The sequence below is a fragment of the Centroberyx gerrardi genome, chromosome 3, assembly GCF_048128805.1.
Source record: "Centroberyx gerrardi isolate f3 chromosome 3, fCenGer3.hap1.cur.20231027, whole genome shotgun sequence".
NCBI lineage: Eukaryota > Metazoa > Chordata > Actinopteri > Beryciformes > Berycidae > Centroberyx > Centroberyx gerrardi.
The window spans coordinates 23,105,453-23,132,395 of NC_135999.1; the positions used below are offsets into that span (position 1 = coordinate 23,105,453).

Consider the following 26,943-nt stretch of genomic DNA (forward strand, 5'->3'; position numbering starts at 1 on the left):
TTCAAATATATACACACACATGCACACTTACTTTTTGATGAAGTGCAGAGAAAGATTTTCACACGTCGGGTAATGAACTGACTGCACACCCTCATACATGCACACACACACACACATTAAATTATATTACAGTTTGTACAAATCCCACACCGCAGACATTTTCTAGGCTTTTGTGCAAATTCAACACACTCTCCGCTAGACTAGATAAAAGACCGCCCCCTCTTAGAAGTAATAGGCTCAGTAAAACAAGAACTTCCACACATACGCACACACACACAGGCACACACACAAGCGGCACTTCCAGGTCGCCTGTACACAATCAGTTCAAACAATCGGCTGTAAAAATAGAATCAAACCGATTCCGACTGTGCTTTACAAAGACCAAATCTGACTGTTTACAGATACATTGGTGCATCACTAGAGATAACTATCTAAGTTGTGTGGACATATACAAAAAATATATCTAGTGTGGTGTAGGTATGACGCAGGCATCATTTACACTGTAACACTATGGGAACACTACACTACCTGAATGCTACATGTATAAAACATTACGTCAACATTACACCTACTGTACATGTGTCTAACACCTCTGTCTCCATTGTAAGTCTAAATTCTGGGCATACAGTAATTGAAGAGCTTTGGTCAGATTTTATAGGTCTTGGCCTGAGCAAGGTAGGTTTGAAGGTACTGGCTCTCTGGATGCTGTCGGTCATTCAACTTCATACACAAAACCCCGCTGTTGAAATGTATCACCTCATGGCACACTGGTCGGACAGCCTAGCATTTAGAGCCTGACATTTGTCAGCAGCAAGCTGTGCCCGGCTCTCACCAAGAGGAACTGTGTGTGTGTGTGTGTGTGTGTGTGTGTGTGTGTGTGTGTGTGTATGCACGTGTATGTGTGCACGCGGAGGAAGTGCATGTGTGTTGTTGTTACATCAATCAATATGCCACCTGGAGGGTCTCAGAAATGCATTTGCACTACAGGTGTACAGTTGCACGCGTCACGCACACATTTAGACGCTCACTTTCTGTCTCAGTGTGACTAAAACATACACACACACACACACACTAGAGAGAGGAGAGTGGCTAACATTAACTTGAACAGTATAATCAGTATTATTAGTATTATTAAAATCTAATATGACCATGCCATGATAATAAAGGCATTTTAATTGGTTTAAAGAGAGTGCCTTGGAGTTTTTTTGTATTTTTGTGTCTACATGTATCCCTATCCAAAGAGCACCTCAAACAAACTTAACTTTGAGTCCAGGAAGCGCTCCTACCCAAACAGTTTTTGATTAGTATAATCAGTATTATTGCTTTTTGGATTCAACTGTTGGATGTTACCCGTTGGCCCTGTGTAAGTGTGTCAAGACAGTAGTGCTACTGGCGATCTGGAAGTATGAACGCTCTACAGGGAAGTAAGTGATGACATTTTCAACATAATCAATCATCATGATGGCAAAAACTATGAAAATAAGACCCAGGCCCCAAAATAACCACAATTATCCTTTATAAAGCTTCAAAGCAGATTTACATTCTCTGAATTTTCTTTAACTCGTTCCATACTATGAAGGCCACTGCACAATTCACTCCATACATAATATTGTGTACAGTAAACACATGCACAATGCATCGATGTGTTTCTGAGCTTGAACGGAAGTGGGAATGTGTCTTATGACTGGCCTCCCTTCCCGCTCTTTCTCTAGTCTCCTTGCAGTGACTAATAAGATTGCAATACTGAGGCTGTGTGTGGCTGGCTCCGACATGCACTCTAACCAGAGAACAGCAGCTCTAGCTTTAGCAGCCTTAACTCTCCATTGACTGTGCAGACTGAGACATTAGCAATGCTAACAATGCTATCAATGCTAACAACAGATTCCATTGCTGACAACAACGTAACACAACAGCAGGAACAGCAGTGAATGCTAATGAATGCTAAGAACGCCAACCAGAACAATACTGACAGTGTGCGTCACATGTCATCTTGTACTGATTCTGAGCTGAAACAGGAAGTTGTGGTAAGACGTTCATGGACTCATCAACCACATGACACACATAATGTCACTAATCAGCTCCAAAATATTGGATATGTAGAAATATGTCTAGTAAAATTACACAAACTTCAATTTTAATAATAATGGGAATGCCAGGAACATATGCTGCTGCTTCCCCAATAAACAGGCAGTAGTGAAAGCATAGCTAAAAACAACAAACAACCACTATTGTATTCAGTAAGAATGGACAAAATGAGGTTCACTGTGTAACACACTAGAGCATAACACACGCTTGTACATACACAACTTGTAAGGCAATCTGTTGTATAGATCTAAGAATTTCTTATATCAGGCTACTGCTGATGATGTGACGTACAGAAGCGTGCACATATAATTTCCTATCGTAATATCCAACAAAACAAGCCTTCCTCAATATTTCAACATGAACCCTATGTAGTAATACTTCATAATTCAGAAGTGAAACCCTTTTTATTCTAGTGTAATGGAATTTGGTTGGTTAGTGAACTCTTGGCTCAGTACAATACAGTCAGGCCCTAAGCACTTTAGCAGGTCTTAAGGTTATCTGTGGATCGGATAAATTGAGGCTTAGCTATGTGAGGTCTTAGCTTTGTGAGGTACCGCAGACTTTGCTGCTGCTGTTGCACAACTATGTTGGCTCAAGTGACGCTGAAGTTTTCAGATAACTGTGCTGTAGTTTTGATCAAAAGGAGCCTTGTGTGTCATTTTTAGAGAGGAATTTTTCCATGATCATTCAGAAGCACGTCAGCGTTGAGCTTTCCATCCCTGTGTGCCTCATTGCTTTACATTTCTCATTCTCCCTTACATTCTGTCAGCCTTCTCACATAACATTTCTCTGTCTTCATCTCTCTCTGTTTCATATGTACAGTCTCCAGTCTCTTCCTAGTTTTCTCTTCCCCTCGCATTCACTTTCATTTCATCTTCCTCTTTGTGTCACTCTTCCTCACTCTCTAGTCTCCCTACCTCTTCCTCCATGCTTCCCTGTGAGTCATCGAGGCTGTCTCGTTTTTATCACCCCAGTTCTCCCATAACCCTGTAATGAGAGTAGAAACTGATTGCACCTCCAGATGAGATGGGAACAGCATCTCTTGGAACAGTTCCAGGCAAAACACACCTCAATAGCCACTCCAAACACAATAGGTTTCCACAGGCCACCATTTTGTTGTTGTTGTTGTTGATAAGTTGTCGGCGTTAATTGCACTCACATTGAGAAACCGCAATCTGTTGCCAAATGTTTTGAGTGTTTTGTAACAGATTGCCTGTGAATTGATCCGGATCGCTCACTGACAAATAAGCAAAGTGCAAGTATGTCTAGTCTAACAATAAAGTTGTTCTATATACTACAAGTGTTGCTGGAGTTTTGACCAAATAAGCAAAGTGCCTCATTTTTACAAATATTTCTTGGAAATGAAATGAAGTCACATTGAACTTTTTCTCAATAGGGATCCCTGTAAGCAGGAAAGGGGCTGATACTCTCTCAAGCAAAATATGTATTATTGACTTAGCTTAAGGTAATAGAAGAAGATTAGCTTTACTTGTGTAAGCAGGTTTTGGTACTCCTTAGCCTGGACCGTTTCATTCCACTTAAATTATTCTATTGTGTCTTTCCTTGATCAATAGTCTTCTACCTTGAAGTGGTTATTAACAGAATACTTCTACTGTTTAGTTTTTTCATTGGAAACTTCCACTGGTGTTAGTGTGTTGGTCTCAGATACTAGGCTGTATCCTCTAGGCATCTCAAGTTTTCTGCCTCACCCTGCTCCTTCCTGGAACAAGCATGCTGAGTGCCGCGGATCGATGAACCTCTCTGGCTGTGTGTCTGCGTGCGTGCCTCCACAAATACTTGTGTGCGCATGCTTTCGCATCTGTGTCCATGTTTGTTTTTGCATATGTTCTGTTTCGTGCTTGCTGCCATGCTCATGAGTTTCTATAATGTCCATATAATGTCCATTTGTGGATGCACACAAGCCCTCACCTTCCCCTACCTCCCCCTGCATGTGTGAGTGCGCTTTCTTTGCTGTATGCATGATGCACACTCCTCCTCTGACTCCTCACCATGCAGCTTCACCCCAATTAAGGAAGCACTGTCCTGATCCAGCAGCTTACACTGGGGCTCCTCTCTCCTCTCCCCATACTAGCAGAGCTCGGTGCCCCGCATAAACCCCGGCCCAGCCAGACACAGCCTTATTATCCACCACGCCTCTCAGGGCCAGCGGGTGTAGGAAGGCCCACTGGGCTCAGCAGATCCAGCATGTTCAGTCTCTCTGTCGGTCTGACTGCCTAACTGCCCATTTTCTCCACAGGGCTTTCCCCAAACCTTTACTAACTTTGTAACCTTCTGTTCTTTCTTTTGCTCCACCTTCTTTTTCTGCTTTCTATTATCCATCATTCATCGGGATGCTATCTCTCTGTCTCTCTGACTTGTTCTCACTCTCCCTGTCTCCCTGTCACTCTTCCATTATCATTTCACTTAGCACAGCTGATCACTTAGCACGTAGCTGGTGTCCAGGCCTTCCGGTCTCAGTGTCCCACCCTTCCTCTGTCTGGAGTACACACATAGACCCCTCTTCCCACACTCTCACTGTATGCTGCTGTCAGGAGTATCCTATGTTACTGAATGTATAGGTCACATCCATTGCTTGATTTGGAGTTATTTACTAAAAATGGCTGATCTGTTTAGTTGCTGTCTTCTAATTTATTACCCTGAAAAAGTTGTAATTTGACTTATTTGGTCTGTTTGGGTTTTTTTTGGCAACAGTCCTATACATGCATGCTGTAATTGTCTATGTACAACATCTGCATGGTCTGAGAGCTTTAATACAATAATTAAGACAACAGACATACAGCAGTTGTATCCTTTCATACAGAGTGTCTCCAGACACACAGGCCACATGTGATTTCAATGATATTAATTGACACACAGTACATCTGTAGTTGTAGTAGTTAATTTCACTTTGCCATCCAGCATCATTATATAGAATAATGAATGAACGAGTGCTACTGTTAAAACAGAAGTATAAGAAGTGGGTAGGTGTGTGTGTGTGTGTGTGTGTGTGTGTGTGTGTGTGTGTGTGTGTGTGTGTGTGTGTGTGTGTGTGTGCACATGGCACAACACATGTGCAATGCGTACATGCATGTGTGCCATAATTGCTGCAAAGGGAAAGGTGTGTTAGTGGAGAATCTCTCACTGGCTCCTTCTTCCCGTCTTTCTTACTCTCTCTTCACTTCATTCATTCCTGCATCATCTGTCGACCTCCGCTGCCCTCCAGTGGTTTAAAGAAAAATCACCCCCAAGTTTGAGGTTACACTTGACTCTGTTTACGCGAGAGTGTGATCGTGTGTATGTGTGTATGTGTGTGTGCGCGTGTGTTGGAAAGAGAAAGGAAAAGAAAGAGAAGCCCATTGTCGGACAACACATAGCTTGCCCCATGCAACCCAGGCTTTTGGATGAAGGCTTTGGTGGGGTTTGTATAATCCAGATTACAGCAGGTTTGTTAGAGAAGGGGTAAGAGGAATAGAGGGAGGGAGAGAACCCTGTTTATGCAGCCAGTCCCCCCCTGCTGATATCAAACGAGGGCTAGGGGGAGGATTGCACGCTGTCCAACTGTTTCTCCTCCGTTCAAAGGGCCCTGTGATCTCTCCCTCTTTCTCTCCCCTCCCTTCGCCGGGTCTTTCGCTGTGTCTCTCTCTCATAAGCAGAGGGATCAAGAAAATAAAAATCTGTTGGGGACCCCGCATCTGAGATGCTTTGGGGAAGAGAGAGAGAAGCTAGGGTGCCACAGAAAGGGCAGCGGAGCGAGGCAAGAAGTGGAGAGGTTGGAAACCAGCGAGTGACAGAAAGACGGAGGGCTGTGGCCTGAAGTGCTCTCTCTGTCTGGGAGATTGGCCTCAAAACCTGAACCATAGCATCTTCTATGAACTTTTGACCTCTTTAAGTATCAATCCTGAACTATTAAACTTTGTTTCACTCACTGGAAGACGTGTGCCAGCTACGTTTTTAATGATCGTACAGAGAGATTGATTGGAAAACCATATAGAACACATGCACACAATTTATTTTCCCCAAACGTACTGTCTCTGTTTCCCCATCTCCCCTCCCATTTCACACACATATAAGCAAATGAATGAGATCCCTCTCTCCCTATATATCCATTAAGGTAGTTCCCAGTCCCTTTTCTGTTTCTCTTTATTTCTGTTCTGTTCAAATAAGTTCAATTCATTATGCTTTATTGGTTGACAACAAAGAGTAATATTTCCAGATCATCAAGATAAAAGACCAGTTTTACCTTAAACACCCCCATGTACATGTGGATGTGCGTGTGTGTGTAATTTAGTACCTTGACAGTGGTTTGCTGCATATTCAGCTACTTTCCCCAGCCCCTCCACCCTGCAGTATCATCTTTCATTCTGTCTCAAATACCCATCATAATAACCCCTGTGCTTCCTCTCCCTGTGTGTCCATCAGGTCTGTGGTTCGACCTGGAGATTTCCTACAGTGGCTCCTTCCTGATGACCCTGGAAACTAAGATGAACCTCATCCGCCTGGGCAAGGAGGGAGAGGGCCTCCGCGTAGGAGAACTCGGCAAAGAGGGGTAAGACAGCCAAACTCCATCAAACCACACATACTTGTCAGAAAAGAACCAGGATGTCTTTTGTTTGAATATTTAACTGAAAAGACTTTTTTCCTTAACACTTGGCGCTAAAGAGTGTATTAGCCACACAAAGAAGTCTGCCACATGCTGTCTCCCTCCCCTCCTCCTGTGTTTTCTATATCTTCTCTTTCTTTTTTATCTTCACCTTTCTGTTCTCTCCTGTTCCTTCTCTGCCCTCTGGATTCTACCATTACGCGGATGTTAATGGGATCCGTTTTTGCCCTTGGTGAGTGCTGCTTGACTTGACGTATTCATTTCATCTGTTTCACTCTTAATCTCCATCTTTGTATGTCTATATTTTTGGAGTTGTCAGATTTCATTCCACCACCTAATGCTCCCATCTCATTAACTGTTTATTTTCTTAATGTGTTCAGTGTCTGTGTCAGTGTTTGGGTCATTGTCTTTGTCTGTTTCATCTCATTCACAACAATGAAGAGGGTCAGAACATGTTTATGCCAGTGTGCATGTTTGTGTATTTACCTTTCAAGGATAGTATGGTTACCAGAAAGTATGTAGTGACAAGAGAAAAAGCTTAATTTTATAGTTAGGGGTTAAAACATGAGATAGAGTTGAAATCGGGTGAAGTTGAAGTAAATTGAGGGTTATGCATGTAGTTAGTAAGGGTTAGGATTTAAACAAATTTAAGTCTGTGGAATGTCCTCACAAGCACAGTATAAGTGTGTGTGTGTGTGTGTATGTCTGTGTATGTGTGTGTGTGTGTGTGTGCCTGTACTACCTTGGGTGTGTTTGTCCTCATGAGACCGAGTCTCACATCAAGGCACATCTGAAGAGTCAACAGTGTCTGTATATAATCTGCTAATTTGTGCCGATTTCCATTTCACTACAGTCTGTGGCTCTAATGAGGACTGTGTCTCATGAGAACTCATGAGTGTTGTGGATGAGATAGTGACCAGCGGTTTTGTTTAGACCGACTTACTGAATTCTTTCTCAAAACAGTCGGCTTCTCAGCGGTCTGCAGCTTGTGTGCATGTGTGCAGACAGGGGTGTGCATGTGTATATCTCATTGACTGTGTCTTTACATCACCTGTGTATATGGTTTTGTAGGTACAGTACAATAGTAATCACAGGCTGAGTGCAGTGAAGCCCCACTGAACCATGTGCATGTGTTTTTGTGTCCAGATACAGGCCACGGTCTTACTGCCTGGCTGACAGTGATGAGGAGTCCTCCAGCGCCGGCTCGTCAGATGAGGAAGACACCTCAGAGCTCACAAATGACTCTCCTGGAGCAGAGGGGTGAGAACATGTTTATGCACATTTATTATTCAGATTTCTGTGTGCTCACTGTAATCAGCTCCTCCATAAACAACAAATATCTGTTACCAGTGTTGGTTGTAAACTCTATTTCCTAATAACAGTGGTTCTCAACCTATGATCAGGACCCCCAAAGGGTAGGAGGTGATTTTGGGGGGAGGGTTGCAAGAAGATTTATGGAATCTGAAAAAAATATATTCCTGTATTACAAATTCAAATCTTTTTGATAAATTCCTTTTTTTAAAGTCTTTCTTCCAATAATTAATCAAGCAAAAATAACATGAAAAGAGAAATTAAAAAGCCTGAAATGAGAAAATAAAGTTCATTTTGTGAGGTGAAAAGGTCACCCCCTGTCCTGAAGGCCTTAAAGTGAAAATTAAGTACTGATTGAAGTTTAGTTTAATTAAAATGAGAGACAGATAACATGACTCTCTGCCAACAATTGTACAATACTTGATTAGGAAGGAAGTCATTAAATCACTTCATCAGTTCATCAGTTTTTCCACCAGCACAACACAATCCATCCATCTGTCTGGCAGAATTAAGCATTAGAATCATTTTTCATTGAAGTGTAAAACTAAATCCATATACTTGGCTTTGACCCTAACCCTCCTTTCAATGAATATAGCTTGGTTGGAGGCCACAAACACAGCAAGATCATGCGCTTTGTGGACAAGATCACCAAATCCAAATACTTCCAGAAGGCCACAGAGACAGAATTCATCAAGAAGAAGATGGAGGAGGTGTCCAACACGCCCCTCCTGCTCACTGTGGAGGTCCAGGAACTCCAAGGCACGCTGGCCGTCAACATACCCCCTCCCCCCACCGACAGGATATGGTACGTGGAGTTCCCCTCATCAGGACAAATTGTCTTATTGCTGTGTAATCTGTGGAATGCTGCAGTGCCACAATTTCCATGTCTGTCGCAATAACTATTTATTATATCTTCCTCAAAGCTGGTGTTTTCCCCACTGATGGGAAAACACAGCGGACTCTATCCTCAAAAATATAACTATGTTACAAGCAAAGGTCTTAAAGATCCAGCAATGATTTCAACTCGGTCAGGAAAAGTTTGATGTTGATTTCTAACACATTCATGACATCATTTTTTTTTTTTCAGTTTTTGATGGTTAGCTGGTACAAAGCCTGTAGGACTGAGTGAGAGCCGAACCTTCCACTGCATAACAATATTTCTATCTTTGGGGAACAAATATTGGAACTTCGGCACCCAGCAACAACGACAGCACAGAGATTTTGGCTAGTTTGGGAAGTAGCTGGCTGACTATTGTCTGTCAGACTATGGGGCACCTCATTAACTATGCATGCTGTCCACCGATCACAGCATTCATTAAAACCTGGGTGTAGGTGACATCATTTACACCAGGAAGTAGAGTGGAATTCTAGTTTTTCAAAGGGTGTTAGTCAAATTTCCACAATGCTCACAGTTATAATAATTTAGGTAACTTCACATTAACAGGTCCTTAATTATCCCATGAAATTGAGAAATGCTATTCTCATTTAACTGGATTTTTAAGATGACTCATGAATTCAAGAGTAATCTATAATGGGCTTTCCTAACATGTCAACAATAATTTTGTTGCAAGAAGCATACATTTTTTTCAAGTGGTGAAAGGATATCTGCATGCAGAGCAGCTGGAGATAACTTTATAATATAATTGCATTGTTTTGCTGAGGAAATTGAACACGGCGTGGATTCAAGGAAATAGTAAATGATTTTCATCTGTGAGTGTTTTGAGTAACGTGGAGCTCCTTTTATGGTCTCGTGTGTCTTTGTTCGATGTGCCGGTGCCCCCTGCTGGTGACTAAGCATATTCTTTGATGCTACCATATGTTCATTCGTCAACTGTGAGTAATGTTTGTGAGTAAATTGTTGATCCTTCTCTGTGGCAGGTATGGCTTTAGGACTCCGCCTCACCTGGAACTGAAGGCCCGACCTAAACTGGGAGAAAGAGAAGTCACTCTGGCTCATGTTACAGACTGGATAGAGAAAAAACTGAACCAGGAATTCCAGGTATGGATAGACATTACATTTTACTGTTTTTGTACATTTTAGACATTTAGCTGTTTGCAATGAATTCAACAGTAGAGTAAGATTCAGTTCCTAAATCGGCAACATTACAACCAACCTACAGTAAGAAATGTGAAGGTCCCTAACAATATTCCTATGACCCAAGAATGATTATATAAGAGAGAATTGTTGGGAAGAGAAATAAAAGGTTGTTTTTTTTAAACAGTTGCAAGATCCAAATTATTTTATCCTTTTTGTTTTTTGGTGTTACCGCTTCTGGTTCATATCCCAGAAGCATTGCATATGTCAAGAGTTATAAAAATGTGTTAAACCACTCACTAACTCCCCCATCATTCTTTCTCTTCTGTATTAGAAAGTCTTTGTAATGCCAAACATGGACGATGTGTGGCTGACTATCATGCATTCTGCCATGGACCCGCGCACGGCCGGCGGACCCTTAGCCGGCTCCACGGGCGAGCCAGAGCCTTCCCAACAGGAGAGAGGCGCCGCCAGCCAGCCATGAAGAATTGTTTACAGTATTTCCTAGAGCTTGTGAAGTCTCAAAATGGGAACTGGAGCCAAAGTCGATAGGTCAGACGCTACTGTAATACAAACACATTCCCATAGCAGGAGGGGTATCTCACTTGCCATAGAGGAGACCATATGAATTTTAAAGGAACACAGTAGAGTTAACCAAGGAAAACACTAAAGACAAACTATTTGCTGCTCTGTTCAGTACTTTTTATCGTGCCAGATGAAAAGGAAATTTCTCTTTGAAGGATTATAACAACCTATTGAATAGGGACTGATATGTGAAAAGAGAGTTAGGTTTGGCTCAGATGGGGGTGGGTTAAGCTAATGAGGGGATATATAAAGTACATAATGTCCTATGAACACATTAGTATGGCATAAGCATTCACCTGATACCTTACAGCCTGCAGACGTCAGAGTTTCTGTTGAGGAGAGAATGAGATGAAACGGCATGTAGACTGGCACACTGATCTGACGAGCGAATGATGGGCAGCGTGCACAACGGTAGCAGAATGTCATGGGGATATTTGAGTCCTTTTTTTATTATAATAATGCTGTGAGTGGAGAGTTTTGGTAGTATTGTTGAAATTAGGGGTGTTTCATTGTGAATGACTACTAGAAGAAGAGTTAATTATCTGCAAAAAGTGTATTGGAAAAGCTCAGATACTTGATGTTCTGTTTATTTAGAGGACGCTGTGTCCTTACGTTGGCGGGCTTTGATCAGGTGTAAATTAACAGTATTCATTTGTGCTGTGACAACACACCCTAAAACCCCTCTGACTTGCCAAGACCCCTCTTTTTATGCCAATGACAACCTTATCCATGTCTGTTTGGAGCTACAGTAACTAAAAAAATGTCCTCCCTCTCTCCAGCCTCTGGAAGCCAATGTCAAAAAGTAAACATACATTATCTAGGCAAAGTGTCTTCACTTCACCATGTAAATTCCATGCTAATTACAAATACATGGACACAATAAGTGCAATGATAGAAATGCTATATAGGCTATGATCTTGTAAAGATACTATATTGAAGTATATGTCTGAGAAGAAGTAAGTACGAGGCCTCTAACACCTCTATTGAATGTACGGATGGATGTTTTTTGGTGAATTGTTTTTGATGTATGGAAACAGTTTTTACCCAGTCACATTTTGATTGGGGTATGCAAATTATTGCACAAATACAAAGTGAAAGTAGACATTTTCTTTTTGGTTAGTTTTCTTGTGATAAACACTATCTCATCTAACAGGTATCTTTTTGCAGATGTGCTGTTCAATCATTGTTTTGTCACTATTCGTGAAGTACCAGGTGGTGTATTAATTTATGCGTTACTGTCATTTATGCTTATGAATTTTGTAGGAAGTGCATTTAAATGGCCAACTGCAACATTTGTCAATGCTTTGAAATGAGTCTATTCACCATATGTTCAATGACACTTAAATGTAATTTAACAACACTTAGATGAAGTTATGGTACATACCGCATAGCAGAACATTCATTGCAAAAACACATAGTCCTATCAACTGGTTCCTTAGCTTTTTATCTGTATCATATTTCTAATTCTAACCAAAGTCTTTTGATTAGGCCTACAGTGCCAGATCTCTCTCTGCTCTAAAGTACATATCCCTTATTGATATAGCATTGTGAGATAATATTTGCAAATGCACAATAATATCTGCATTGACATGTTTACAGGAATGCATATGTTGTTTTCATTTATTGCTTTCTTCTTAGGATACTAAAGCACTGTAACACATCATTGATTTATTTCTATGCTTGTCTTTCCCTTTTTACCTTGGTTATGTGTTTATTTTCTTTAAGTATTTGTGAAAGACTACATCAGGTGGATTAAGGTTGTGTTTTTTGTCTACTTCTCTGGAATAAACAGAATGAAATAAGATTTTTGAGGATATATGAAGATCATGTCTGTTTTTGTGAAATGTTGATGATTTTTGAATATTGCCATGTAATTTTAAGGCCAAATTCAGTGATTATGTATATCTGCCTCTTATTTATAGAGCAAAATAAATCTCTGTAAATGAAAGCCTTTTTACTTTTGCAAATGTTTATTTCGCAGGCCTTTTTCTCATCTGAAGATGACTCTCTTATATACATTTTGTATTCTGAATTGTAATGCAATTATGTGGTACAAATGGAAAAATCTCGCTTGCTTTGTAATTATTTGCTCTTGATTGAAATAAAGATTTTCTTTTCTAGTGAACCTTTGTCAGGCAGGTGTTTTTTAGTCTAGCAGCTGCACTACCCTTCACAATCTACACTAATGAGTAACCATGCCTTCAAGTACCGTCGGAAATACAAGAATTATGAGTTAAGCGTATATGAACGACCCAACAAATGGTAAAGACCACGAGGTGATATTTACCTTACAACTTAACAAATAGTATTGTTGTATGTGTCTACTTTAACAATTTGTTCAACTTTTAGTCGTCATGCATTTTGTTTTTAATAAATTAAGATATCAAGTAGATGGGTGACGTGGATTTCCTCCTCTTCACTCTGCCACTGCAGCACAAAGCAGCACTGCGCCATTTGATTCCTGAAATAAAACATCAGCCACCAAAAAACTGTTTTTGTTATGGGGATCGTTTTATTGTTTCCAACCAAAAGCACTTGAATGTTTGACAAGTCGTATTTACAACGCCACACCTGTCTTTGAAGGACCGTACGAGGAGCCCCTGAAGGGAGCATCTACTGATCTACTGCCGCAAACCTAAGCCCCTCCCCTTTCACCAACTCGGAAGTTTACGGTTGCCTAGCAACACTCGGACGCTTGTTAGTTATTCTGATATTGATAGTGGTGAGTTTCTATTTGATTCTGACGATTATGTCCGCAAAGAAAATGACCGCGTTTCTTTTTTTCAAAATGAAAGAAAACTAGATAAGTACTTGAACGTGTGTAGTTTGTATATTTATCAGTTGTACATTTCTTATTTGTTTAACATAGCTGTCCGATATTAACGTTAGCTGATCTGTTAACGCCGGCTAGCTAGGTTAGCTGTTTCGATTTCCAGCTAACGTTAGGTTAACGCTAACGTTAAAATGTCATGAAAAGTGTGGACACTGACAGCAGTAACGTTATCTCTTTCCCTTTCTTTCAGGACTGAAGAACAAATGGAGAATAGAGAGCTAAATTAGGTTGTTTGAACCATTAAAGCAGCCTGGTCCATCTCAGGTCCAATGGAGAATGGTGGAAGCAAGGGAGGAGGAGAGGAGGGGAAGGAGGAAGACAACAAGCTGCAGGATGAAAGGGAGGAGGCACCAGAGGGGTCTGAAATGACTTGCCCACCTACACAAGAGGTACAATATCTGAGGAATGATAACCATTAAGAAGAGCCACTCAATCTGGAACAGCATGGGGAAAAAAAGATGTTCAGTTCCAATATTCTCAGTTTATGAAGTTGTCAATCAGCTGCCATTTTACATACTGTATTGAGATTTTTGTAATTGTGAAGACTAATCTCCCATCATACTGGCCAGCTATCAACATACTTCATATTGAACACTGAGCAAAATCTTCAAATCCAGAATAAAAATTAAGTTCTGGAAAAGTACAGAATTTTGAAATGGAGAACGTCTAGGAACTCTGTACATTCCTCTGTCTGTCTCCCAGGGTGTCTCAGAGGATCAGTCGGACAGAGAGCAGCCAGGCCCAGAGAGCGGGCACCCAGCTTTCCAGTCCTCCCAGTCCTCCCAGTCTCACTCTGGTGCTGATGAAGCCTACACTGCAGCTGTAAACTCAGGTCAGTCACACACTAGCCCAGCTGTGGATTTACAACTACAGGACACAATACAATGCATATTATTGTCCTTAGGGAAATTCAGTTTGCAAGTCCAGCACAGAGAATAGTGCAAATCATGCATAACAGTGAGCAGCGTACAACACATTCACTCATTAACAACATTCACAGTTAATTCAGGTCGTATAGTGCAGGTTCTCACTTAGAAGAGAAGAGAGAATTGGGCCTATGAATGGAAAGAAAAACAGCCTCCATTACTACCTTTAATTAATTGAGAATGAATGCATGGAACTTTATTGTCCCTAAGAATATTTGTCTTGAACAAAGAGTATAAAAGAGCATTGAAAGCATATGGATACAAAAAAACAAATCAACAATAACAAGACATGATAAAAGACAAACATAAGAAATAACAATTAAATTGTTTGTGATTCATACTTTCTAAGTTGTTTCTAAGAAGCATGTGTTTGTCTGGGTCCCAGTGCAAGAAAGTGTTGCCCAGCTACCGGTGACACCTCGCCTGTCGTACCTGAACGCCTCAGAGGACATGGAGGATCAGGGGCCTCTGGTGGAGGAAGAGGATGAAGACGAGGAGGAGGAGCTGATCATTCTCGACCCTGAACATGTCAGCAGCTTCTCTATTTATGCTTCTTCTATTTATGCAACAGTAGATCAGTTTTTATTACAGGAATACTCTTTCATCATCTTACTGTTCTGCAATCAGAAGAATGGTAGTGTGCATGTGTCGCATCTGTGTGTCTAGTATGTCTAACACTTTCAAACTGATGCTAAGCTAGCTTGTGCCGTCCACTAAACATACAGTGTGCTCAAGCATTAGCATGCCCCTCCGCAAACTAAATGAATACTGGACACACAGAGGTGAACCTGCTACTAGTTGTTCGCAAAGGCACAACAGTGAGCTGATCAAAGAGCTTAAAGTCGGTGTACTCCTTTCAATATGTTACTAGGTATCTAATAGCCACATTGTCATGTCATTTGATGTCATGTTTCTTTTGCTGGCAGCCGCTGGTCAGAAGGTTCCAGGCGGCTCTGAACAGCCGACTCAGCAAGCAGCTGGAGAGACTCAACTTTGACCTCAGGGAAAAGGTTAGCTTCTTCTTTGTCAGGAACAAATAATATTTCTGCTTTTTCTGTTCTTTTATTTCTTTGCTTATCTGTTGTGTGAGGTTGTCTATCCCTTATGTTTTATGTATGGATGTTGTTAATCTTTGAATGAACACACACACACACACACACACAACAACAAACAACCAAAAAAAAAAACGGTATACAGCTATCACAGAATTTCCTCGACTTTACATGTGGGAGTCCCCTTTTGTCCAGGAGATGGCGCCAATGACTTGTATAGAAATGTTATTTGCATTTCTTTATTTTGATGTTTTTTCTTTGATATAGGACAAACAGTAAAATAGGCCCAGTAGCAACAAAAGCCTGCTCAAATTACCCAATTTTAAAAACTATGGAACACAATGTCTATGACAGAGAATGTGTGCATAACAAAAGAGAAGTTACCATTACCAGAGTCAACCTTAAGAGAGAGACAACCTAATGGGACTAGTGGAAGACTAGTGGTAGATTCTCACAAAACGATACACTGTCTTGATGAATCTCTGTTCCCTGTCTGTGCTCTCTGTCCCGCGGCTCTAGTTGGCAATGGAGAAGGCAGAGACCAGCCACAAGGACCAGCTGTGTGCGGAGCTGTACGGAGTGCAGGAGCAGCTGGCCAGACTGCAGGCCCGTCTGGAGGACTCTCATCACAGCACCGCACAGGCGGCAGCCGAACGTCGGCAGGCGCAGGATCGGTTGGAGGCAGTGAAGGGCCAGTATCACAGTACTACTAGCCAGGCCAGCAAAGAGAGGACCCATGGTGAGACTGCTACCCTCTGACTGCTCTTGTCTCATGTCTGAACAGAGTGCCAAAGGCCAAAGATTACAATGATCTCAAAGGGAGATTTGTCTGGACACAGTTAGTATTCAAACTGTGTATTACAAACCTGTAATTTTTTTCTAGATTAAAAATGAGTGTTTGTTAGTAAGTTTCATTCACCATGTAAATGTTAATATATATATTGCTTTTTTTCTATTTTTGTCCATTATACAATAATAAACTGTCTCAGCCACAGCAAGACAGTATCAGAGGCAGTCCAAGTAATATATCTTTCCAAACAGCAGAACAGAGGCATTCCACTAATGCTGACTCCTGTGTGTCTTCTCCATAGTGTCCCAGCTGCAGGCGGAGATAGAGAACCTGATGCTGCGTCTCTTCTACATGCAGGACGTCAATGCAGACCTGCGTTCTTACATCGACGCCATGAAGAACGCCACACGCAAAGCAGGGGCTGAGAAGACCCAGGCCGAGGACCAAAAATACAAGCAGGTGGGGAGACTCGGGTTGGACAAGGATTTCACTTTTTTTTCCATCATTCTCCTTGATTAATTTACTGATGTTCGTTGAAAATGTGCCTGTGCCATCAGGATTTGTATGTGGAGCGTCTGACGAAGGACATGGAGAGACTGATGGAGCAGATAGCCATGTATGAGGCCCAGGCCGCTGCCCAAGCACAGGAGACACAGGCTGCCAAGGAGGCTCTCTCTGAGGTATCTATGGCATGACACAGTACAGCACTGGAGAGCACCTTTGATCGCCATGTACAACTCATTTACACACAGGGACAACAAGAGAGTGCAGTTGTGTATGGAGTGCAACAGCAGGCTTCTATGAGAATTTACTTGCTTTGCTGGACCCTAATCTATCAGTACATACAGAGAGGCGAATCCAAGCGGAAATTAAAAAAAAACACACTAGCAGGGTACACTCCTTTCCTGCTCATAGATTCCCTTCAAAATAACATCTTTTTTATTTGTGAACCAAATGTAAGCATCTTATACACATATTCTGTTAAGTCTGCTGTTAACAGGCTGAAATAGTGAGAATTAGTATGCAAACAGGCAAAAAGGGAGACTGGTAAACATTGGTAGTGAATTTACTCCACCCTGCAAGTACCCAGATTCCATGTGTTGTTATGACATTAATACTTGAGAGAGTATTTACTATTATGGGTATGATGGTGATGAAATGAGGTACAAGACACAGTCACAAGTACCATCGGCATCACTAAAGTACTGATAATCACAATTAAGAATTATGGATTTTACAGTATACAGTGTAACAAAGTATATGTATATGTATAAGAAGAAACTAATACAGATTTTGAACAGTCCCACATTTGTGGTGTTGATATACATATAGTATATACACATATATATACACATATATGTTGGTATACATCACTGTATTGCAGCAGTTAAGGAAGCTGATGTGTTAGGGAGACTGAAAGCGGAGATCACAACTAAATTAATTGCTAATTACTGTAGTTAGGTCCAGGTCATGACTCATCGCTATGAATCCACCATTTGAAGGTACATAATTTGTACGAGCACAGCTCGCCGTGTATGTACTGTCCTGGGGAGTGTGTAAATACCTGGTAGTATCTAGTAGTGTTGGATAAGTACCTATACAAGGTGAATACAGAGACAGTAGATGTCCTGTCATGCTTGTGTGTGTGTGCAGGCCCAGATGGAGATGGACTCTCTGGCGATGGAGCGCAAACAGCTGCTCCAGCAGTGGGACAGCAGCCTGGTGGGTATGAGGAAACGAGACGAGGCCTTCACCGCGCTGCAGGAGGCTTTGAGGTGAGGATGTGGGCAAGGGAAGGTGGAATTTTACCATGATACTGATCCGCTTTAAATGTGTTGATGCGTACTGAAAGAGCATGTGTCGCAAACATTGCAAAACATTTTCCCTGCTGGAAACATCCTTCACAAACATCATCTGGAGACATTGTCTCTCTGCAATGATATTTTCTCTGCTACCTCTGCTTTTCAGGAAAAAGGAAACAGGGAAATGAGATTTTACTAAATTGATAATTAGCATGATTGCAAGCGCAACTCTTCTCAGTGTGGCTTATTTAAAAATATGCCGATGACGTACTTAGAAAACAACATGTACCACACACAATAATGAACTCTAGAGAAGTACACTGAAATATTAAGTGCTCTGTCAAGGTAATAAATCTTAGAACGTTTGTACTCATTCATTCCCTTCTCCCTCCCCCTTTCCCCCCAGGGTGGCCAAGCACCAGGTGATCTCGATGGACAGGGAGACTGAGGGCTACAAGAAATCCATCACCAAAGAGGAGGAGCAAAACGAGGTCCTGACCATGCAGCTGAAATGGGCCCAGATGGACAGTGCCACCTCCAAGAGGCTGATCAGTCAGAGCCAGGCCCAGCAGGAGGCTCTGCAGGCCCACTACAGCACCTACATCCGCACGCTGCAGGAGACGGAGCGCACGCTCGCCAGGCTCAACATGGTAGCCAGAGGGGACAGGCTTCAATGCTGACAGCTCCGAACCTACTTTATCCAGAGAGTTGTCCTGTCACAATAATCTTTTCCATCCTTGTCACAGTTCTCAGTGAAATTAGGCTATCATAGGACTCATATATGACCTGATATTACATTACATTGTGTCATTTATCAGACGCTTTTGTCCAAAGCAACTTACAATAAGTGTATTTTGTCAACAGTAGTCAAACTGACTGTATATCACAGTCTTCATCAGCTAAGCCTTCAATAGGAATAAGTAGCATTTGTAGAATCAGAGTTTTTTTTAAATATTTTATTAAAAGTAGAAGGGGAAAATAGATTGTTACATGATAGGTACATATAATAGTCTATATGACCTGACAAATTTAGACAGAAACAGGCCTAGGATCTCTAGGTAATTTAGTGGCATCCCCCTTTAATTTTACCTCTCCCTTTCCTTTTTTCCCTTCCTCCATTTCCTTCCTTTTTCTACATTCCCTCCTCCTTACTTCTCCCCTTTCCACCTTCTCTTTCCCTCCATAACCATGCCACGCTTCCACGCTTGCTTCCTTTCTTTTGTTCCCTTCCTTTCTTTCCTTCACTGCTGTAGGAAAGCAGCGCCCACCAGGTGGAAGTGAGCGCCCTGAGGAGGCAGCTGGAGAAGGAGAGCGGCGTGCGTCTGGAGTTGGAGGACAAGATCATGGCCCAGATGCAGCAGGAGCTGACCCACGACAAGGCTGCCAAGTACTCCCAACGCCTCACCAACAAGATGGCCACATTCAAGAAGGAGAGGGTAAAGATATGTTTTCATAAAGCATTCATCAGTTTTAGGAACATAACATAACATAACATAACATAAAGAACATATTGAAGATAAAGATGGAGCGTCTTTGTCTCGCTCATTGTCTCCCCCTCCCCATTAGATCTCCCAGTTGTGGCAGCTGGAGAACGAGGTGGCGGCGGTGGGGCTGGAGAGCAGCGAGGTCAGCCAGCGTCTGGACAGCCTGGCTCTCACCCACGAGGCCCTGGAGCAGGAGATCGCCAAGCGCAACAAGCTGCTCACCGCCTGCCAGACCGAGATCGCCAACTGCGTCACCGTCATCGAGCGCAAGCAGGCCGCCATCTCCGCCTTCAACAAAAAGATCCAGCAAATCGCAGCCAGCGCTGGGGTGAGAGATAATGGGAATGGGAATGGGAATCATTTGGCAACTTCTTCCTCCTGTAGAGGACAGTAGTTAATCTCTGGTTGTCTGATATTTGTGGGGATGGTTATGAATTGGGACAAGGCAGTTTGAATTGAAAGGTTATTGGCAACTAAAATGTCTAGAGAATTGGATTGAATTGGATTTGATGAAAAATGTCTCTTCTAAAAAATGGTTCTTTATCCAGTTTAAAATTAAGAAACTGTGATCTGCTGGTAATCTGCAAACATGTATGGCTGTCACACCTGTGTCAAATAGGATTGACAAACAGCTCTTAGCGTTTGTTTTAACCTGCATGGGAAATGTGTGCGGTTTACCACATCAGGATATTTTACATAGTTTGATGTGAAAGTATGTAATGTGATTGTCTGCACCTCTGGGCACTCGTATTATACAATGAGACAAATCCCTGTTCCAAGCAGATTGAAACAAATAATAATTATGTCATTTCATTGCAAATGGGAAAGTGGAGAAAAGTAATGCAGATTTACACAGATTTAAATAAATACAGCCACACAGCAGCCATTTTCAGGCCAGATGTGGATATAACGGCAATGTGATCTCATTAAATCCTTAAACTGATGATACACAGGCAAATATTTAGGGCAAATCTGGAGAAAAATTTACCGTCAATGGGCAATGAGTATGAGTGACTGGGCAATGATAACTGATAAATTTGACAGTTGGAGGTTTTTCATTTTATCAAGGTTATCCACTGAAACTTCATAATGTGTATTATAGGCTCATGTACGGCTCAGCTAGCTAGCTTGCTAGCTAGATGTTATATAAAAATATAACAAAAAAATGTTATATTTCCTAGCTGTGTTTACTATTTAGTAACAGTTGGACCATTTCAAAAATATTTTGGGCTGAGGACAGGTGTAGGGTCACCTGACCAATTTTCTTCTCTCTGATTGGTTGATTTTGAAACCTTGCCAGCAAAGCTTGCTCTCCGATCAAGCTTGGCTCGATTTCAAACTGATATATTGTTTTCAGTGAGAAAATATTTCCAGCAAAAATGTGCTCTCTGGTGTGTGTGCCCCCATCCCCAGCATGTGGACCTGAGTCCTCTGCAGATCCAGGCCGAGTCGATGAGCAAGCAGCTGGAGGAGCTGGCGGCGGACATCAAGAGGGACCGGCAGCTGTGGATGTGGCAGCAGGAGGTGCTAGTGGGACTGACCCAGGAGAGACAGGCCAACAGCAAGGACATGCTCAAACTGCAGACGAAGTACACTGTCCTGCAGCAGAGGAAAATCCGCACAGAGAGTACGTAAAATACACAACAGCAGCTGTACATCAGCACAGATGTAAATAAGGGTGAAAGATCCCCAGCCTGTCCCCTTATGCATGTAGGCTACTCACACTTGAGCTGCACTAACCCCTCCCCTCCCGCTCCACCCGCACCAGGTCAGATCGAGGCGGAGGGCCGTGAGCAGGCAGAGCTGGAGAGGTGCATGAAGATGCTGAGGGGAGACATGCTGAAGCTCAACTCCCTGCTGAGTAAGAACGGACAGCTGGGCCAGGCGCTGGAGCAGGAGAACACACTGATGGAGACCGACTTCCTTCACAGACTCAAGGCACGACCCTGGCTGTATATTCACATCTCACTGTGCTTTGTGTCCGCTCTGTTAATGATGAATGTACAGTATATTATTAGCCATAATGTGATGTGTTTAGGAGGCAGAGAGACAGTCTGTGGAGATGCAGATGAAACTGGAGAAGACGCTGGAGGAGAAAGAGAGACTCATCAACAGTCTGGTGGAGGCTGAGTCAGTCACATATTCTACTTGTTCAATAGAGGCCCATATGGCCATGTCTGTATGCTAATCCACCTGAAGAATTTCATTCCAAAATGGGATATTCACTGAAAAATGTGATGCCTACTCTTACAAAATTGTTGCTGGCTTGATGTCAAAATGGATGATGGTATTTTATTGAAGTTATTTGCTGATTTTAGAGCTAGAAAACAGTTAACATTTGAGAGGGCATATTCCTGAAATACTGATTTATAAACATCAGGCAACATTGTTTTCCAGTATAAATATATATAGCATTTTGGAATGAAACTATTCAATTATTGACTGATGTATTTGTATTTACACTGCCAGTCAAAAGTTTGGACACACCACATTTTTAGAATAATAGTAAAGACATCAAAACTATGAAATAACACAAATGGAATTATGCCGTGACCAAAAAAAGTGTGAAACAAATCATAACTATCTTATATTTTAGATTCTTTAAAGTAGCCGCCCTTTGCCTTGATGGAAAGGCAAAGGCTTTGGAAAGAAATTCATACATAGGGTCAACTTCACTGTTTACATTTGTCTAAGAAACAAATTTCAAGCATTTAAGCATAAGCCCTTAGATCAAAATGGCTTTAAGAGAATGCAAACATAGTTCATTCAATCAGGTGTGTCCAAACTTTTGACTGGTAGTGTATGTCTCAACAACCTTGCTGCACCTCACATACTGCGGGTTTTTGTGTGTGCGCACCTTTTTTTTGCGTGTGTGTGTGTGTGTGTGTGTGTGTGTCCGACACCTGCGCGGCAGGCGGCAGATCATGCTGTGGGAGAAGAAGACCCAGCTCACCAGAGAGACTCGTTCAGCTGTGGACTCTGATGTGGGCCAGGGAGACATCTGCATGATGAAGGCTGAGGTGCACCGCATGGAGGTAAACACAGTGCTGGGCGAGCTGCCAACACAGAGGTGTAGGGGTTCGAAATAAACAGCTACTTCTATGGTCTCATTATGTCATGTCGTGTCAAATATTAGGACCACGTTCCTCATATTGAATTCCATCCCCTCCTTTTTGAACAATGTGTGTCAGTTGTTTCAAGACTTTCTTCTCCCCTTCCCCTTTCTCCTCCTCAGACCCAGCAAAAAATGTTTCTGTATTTCACTTTTTGTCCCATTTTTTTAATATATTGAGTGGAAAAAAAACATGTTCCAGACATTTTTTTTAAACAATATTTTATTTGAAAATGAGTGTGTGTACTGTAGTGGATATCAAGACTAGGGAGAATAGGAAAGTATTCCTAGGCTTCACACATTACATCATTAGCACAAATGGCTGGCCCTCATCATTATCTACATTTCAAAATTCTTAAGTTATGTAATGCTGGTTGCAAAATCAAAGCGTACATATCACTCTCCGCCCGTACTGAGATGCCAGACAGTTCCAGCATGCTGTGTCGTCCTCGGGTGATGCCTCCTCCTTTGAGCTGTCTGGCTCCTCCTCTTGTTCAAACACTTTTCGGAACTTCCTCATCCGACAGGTCTACGTCTGCGTCTCCTCAGCAAGTCTCATTAAAATTCTCTCTGCCTCTGTGAGCCGTCTCCTACAAATTTGGGTGTAACAAACAGTGAAAAAATCAGTGAATCCTGCTGTCCACTACAGTGTATGCATTATAAATAGTCTCATATTTAGTGTAAGAATGGTTACACTTCTCTAAAAACTGAATCAAACTGTAAAGTAAATAGTAATTATGAGCTGACCTTTCCCCTTTCCATAAAATTTCTGTGTTGAAATGTGTGCCATTTTATAAAGCCTGGAAGAGGAAGTTCCCAAGGTCCCACACACACACACTGATGTAATATCACTGAAATGCTTAGAATGTCTTTAAGGAACAACATGATGCAACATAGTAGCATGTGTGGTTTTGGAGAAGTAAGTGTCCCTGAATTGCTGGGTATCTAAAGCAGATTTAGTAGGTGAAATGAGTAAGGCATCATAGCCTGGTAGAAGTTTAAATAATTTGTATGCTTTTTATCTATATTATGTACGTGTGTGTCCTTCATGTTAATGTTTTTATACTCGCATATATACGCAATGTGTGTGTCCGTGCAGGTGCGTCACAGCCAGCTGATGAAGCAGCAGGAGCGGCTGCTGAGGGAGAGTGAAGCGACAGTGTCCAGGAGGGAGAACGTGGTCCTGCGCAGGGAGGCTCAGGCCCGCAGCTTCCAGAAACAGACCACACACAGCGACCTGAACCGCATCGTCCAGGGCCTGCGCCGCCACATCCAGGACACACACAAGGTAGGGGGTGTGGGTTGGTCAGACGATGTGTGTTTGTGTACGCATGTGTGTGTTTTTGTCTGTGCGCATTTGTGCGTGCTAACACGGTTGCACGCGTGTCCCCCAGCATGTGGCGGAGTGTGAGCAGGTGATCAGGGAGCTGCAGGAGAGCCAGGTGGGTCTGAGCGGCAGCCTGGTGCAGAAGAAGCAGCAGCTGACGGAGCTGCGTGGGACGAGCTTTGTCCTCGACTCTGACCTCCTTAATCTCCAGGACACCAAAGACAGGGTAGGGAGCACAGACAGTGTACGACATACATGCTACCATACGAGGTGAATCTGTTTAAAACAGTCAACACATAACAAGATTCTTTGTTAGTACTATGGTGTGTTTTATTCTACTTCACATCACGTGTAACAATGTAATAAGCACTCTTATTCTTCTTACCTGCTGATGATTGAGTGATCTGTTGTTATCTGTCAAGGTGTGGTGAGCATGTGTAATGTAATGTAATTTTTATGTCTTGGCTGTGACTGTTGCAAGCATGAGCATCACTGATTCCTTTGATCATTAAACCACGCCCATTTATTGTATTTAGAATACCAGAAATAGCTTAATGTCTATTCATCTCTGTTTTTACAGTTTTTTTGGCCTTTGATTTATCAAGTCATTCAGGAGCAACAATTACACCACAATAGTTTGAATGTTCTGACATGTGAAAGTCCATCGCCTTACTGTGCATGACAACGGCGCTTAGCTGTCCTAAAATCACTGTGAAGCACAGCCTCTCATGGCTCATTGCTTAAATTACCAACGAAGAAAATGAAAGTTGGTACATGTCAATCAATTCTCCCCATCTTCCCCTCCATCTGTCTAGAACCTGGCCCGCCTGGTGGCTTTACAGAGCCGGACCAAGCAGCTGCAGGCGGTGCGCGGGGGCAGCTACACCGCCCTGTCCACCAGCGAGACTGTGGAAGCCGCTCTGCAGCGGCAGGAGGAGCGCGTGCACACTGTGAGCATCATCCTGTACCGGGTCTGCGAGGAGCTCCCGCAGCACCAGGGGGAGCTCCGCAGGCTGTCGCTGACACTGGCAGCACAGACACAGGCCCAGCAGGAGACATCCTGAGACTGAGGGGGGATGGGGGAGGGGGGATGTGGACATGAATCTTAGGGCTAGTGGGAGAGGAGGAGTGTAAAGTGGCTGCTAGTGAAGAGGAGGATGAGGAGAGAGAGATGGTGGAAAGTGAAAGGAGAGGTGAAGACTAGAGGGAAAGAAGAGATGGGTGGAGACATGAGAGGAAAGTGAGGTCTCCAGTTTGTTTTAATGTATGCATCCTGCCATGCTGTGGAAGGATTAATGAGTGTGGAAAAAAATCAAAACAAAATAAAGGCTGTGCATGAAACAATAATGGAATTATCCATTATTAGTAGTATTTGGCTTCTTCAGTTCAATCACCAGTATGGAAATTGGTTCATTTGTGGTTCAGTGAAAGGTTAGTAAGGTTTGCTGATGACCATTCTCCTAACCGCTAAAGCAGCAACCAAAAATGGCTTGACCTAGCTAGGAAATGGGCTCCTCTCCACACTGTAAAACCTCATAGTGCAATTTAGTGACAACAACTCATCTTTAATCTTCAACACAATGTGATGTGTTTGCCAATTTCAACTTACAAATGCCCGTTATGAGCTTCATGACTTGAAATTATGAGTTGAAAGAACACCTCATAAAGCATTCACTAAACTGGTCATTATATAGTTTATTAAGAAACACTGTTTGGTTATTAGCAGGCTTCCCAGTATAAATAAATATAAGTAAATGCATTGCATTTGGTTTAACTCTCGCTCTCTCTTCCTTCCTCTGGTTTGAATGAAGTTACAGGATGTAGACTTGTTATGTATCTGAATCATAGGTTAATTTCTGATTATAAAAAAAGAAAAGAAAAAGAAAACCATGATAAAATTTAATATCTACAGATTTTGGAAATTCAATAAGGTAAAGCAGACATTCTCTATTACACATGGGAAGTAGTATCCACTTCAGGCATGTGTATTGCAGCTGCATACCAAACAGTGTAATAATCATGTGATACATCAGCAACTCGCACTAAAACCCACTCACTAGTGAAATAATAAATAACACTGGAATGCAGTTCATCAATTGATGCATTCAACTTGTAAACATCAGCATGACTAGACACTTGATGATTGAACTTATTGTCTTGGGTTCACTCAGTTTTTCTACATTATAACAACTAATGATCTTTGACCTATTGAACTATTCAGTGCTATTTCAGTCAACTCACAATTTTAAGGCAGCAAGGAAATGTATGTTTTTAAGTTGAAGTGCCTTAATATAATATAATTCCCAGGTGGATAAAATAATCCATTCAGTGTAATCAGATTGTCTTCATCTGAGGTCTCATATGGACTCCTGCTTGCCTTTTGTTAGGCTCTAGGGCCAGTATGAAGGGATGTCATTTTTCTTTTCTTTTTTTCAGGATTTCAGGTTTTTGATATACAAAAACCATTCATTTCAAATTGCTGTTTTCCTGATTTTTCTCTGTTCATCATCACATATTTGCTGTGGGGAATTCCCTACTGCTCTCTACTTTTCCTCACCACATAGAACAAAACAAAAAATGAAGTGCTGCTTTCTTTTCAGATAACATCTTAATAGAAACCAAATACTGACATCAAAACTACGCACATCATCTATTGATAAGATAATACATTCAGCTACATCCACACAGGAATAAAACATGTTTGTCAGAAAGTTCCACAATCATTTTCCATAGTCTGATTTTATGGAATTGTATCCATAATTTGTTGATAATAAGAAGAAGAATTTTCCTTTAAAGTAAGCAAAACACCTGTTCCTCACAATGTTGGACATACCATAATATTTCAACTTCAAATGTGTTAGGTTTGTCAGTTTTGGATGGTAGAATTATTGATGAACACAATAAATCAAAATTTGCTTCAAAATAAAACCACAAAACAAGTTTACTGTTGTAACCAATGACGCTATTCACGATCAACCCTGTCATATTGGTTGTAGTCATA

The 26,943-nt window shown here is 41.9% G+C and overlaps 2 protein-coding genes across 2 annotated transcripts in view; both read left to right on the top strand.

The window, feature by feature from the left end:
* LOC139925669 (testis-expressed protein 2-like) overlaps positions 1-12,711 on the top strand; it is a 39,308-nt gene extending 26,597 nt beyond the window's left edge. Inside the window, exons 9-13 of the mRNA XM_078291829.1 lie at positions 6,505-6,631; positions 7,832-7,945; positions 8,592-8,801; positions 9,875-9,995; positions 10,366-12,711. Coding sequence (XP_078147955.1) covers positions 6,505-6,631; positions 7,832-7,945; positions 8,592-8,801; positions 9,875-9,995; positions 10,366-10,515 — 722 coding nt within the window. The 3' untranslated portion in view covers positions 10,516-12,711. The remainder of the gene's footprint in view (positions 1-6,504; positions 6,632-7,831; positions 7,946-8,591; positions 8,802-9,874; positions 9,996-10,365) is intronic.
* A 1,007-nt stretch (positions 12,712-13,718) lies between these two features.
* On the top strand, positions 13,719-25,006 carry ccdc40 (coiled-coil domain 40 molecular ruler complex subunit). The gene is made up of 18 exons (XM_071917166.2): positions 13,719-13,838; positions 14,152-14,281; positions 14,761-14,903; positions 15,302-15,385; positions 15,947-16,166; positions 16,519-16,676; positions 16,775-16,897; positions 17,871-17,992; positions 18,426-18,669; positions 19,273-19,455; positions 19,586-19,831; positions 20,917-21,130; positions 21,272-21,441; positions 21,542-21,633; positions 22,418-22,538; positions 23,715-23,903; positions 24,010-24,168; positions 24,758-25,006. The coding sequence occupies exons 1-18, from the start codon at positions 13,719-13,721 to the stop codon at positions 25,004-25,006; spliced, it is 2,967 nt and encodes a 988-aa protein (XP_071773267.2).
* The last annotated feature ends 1,937 nt before the right edge of the window (positions 25,007-26,943 follow it).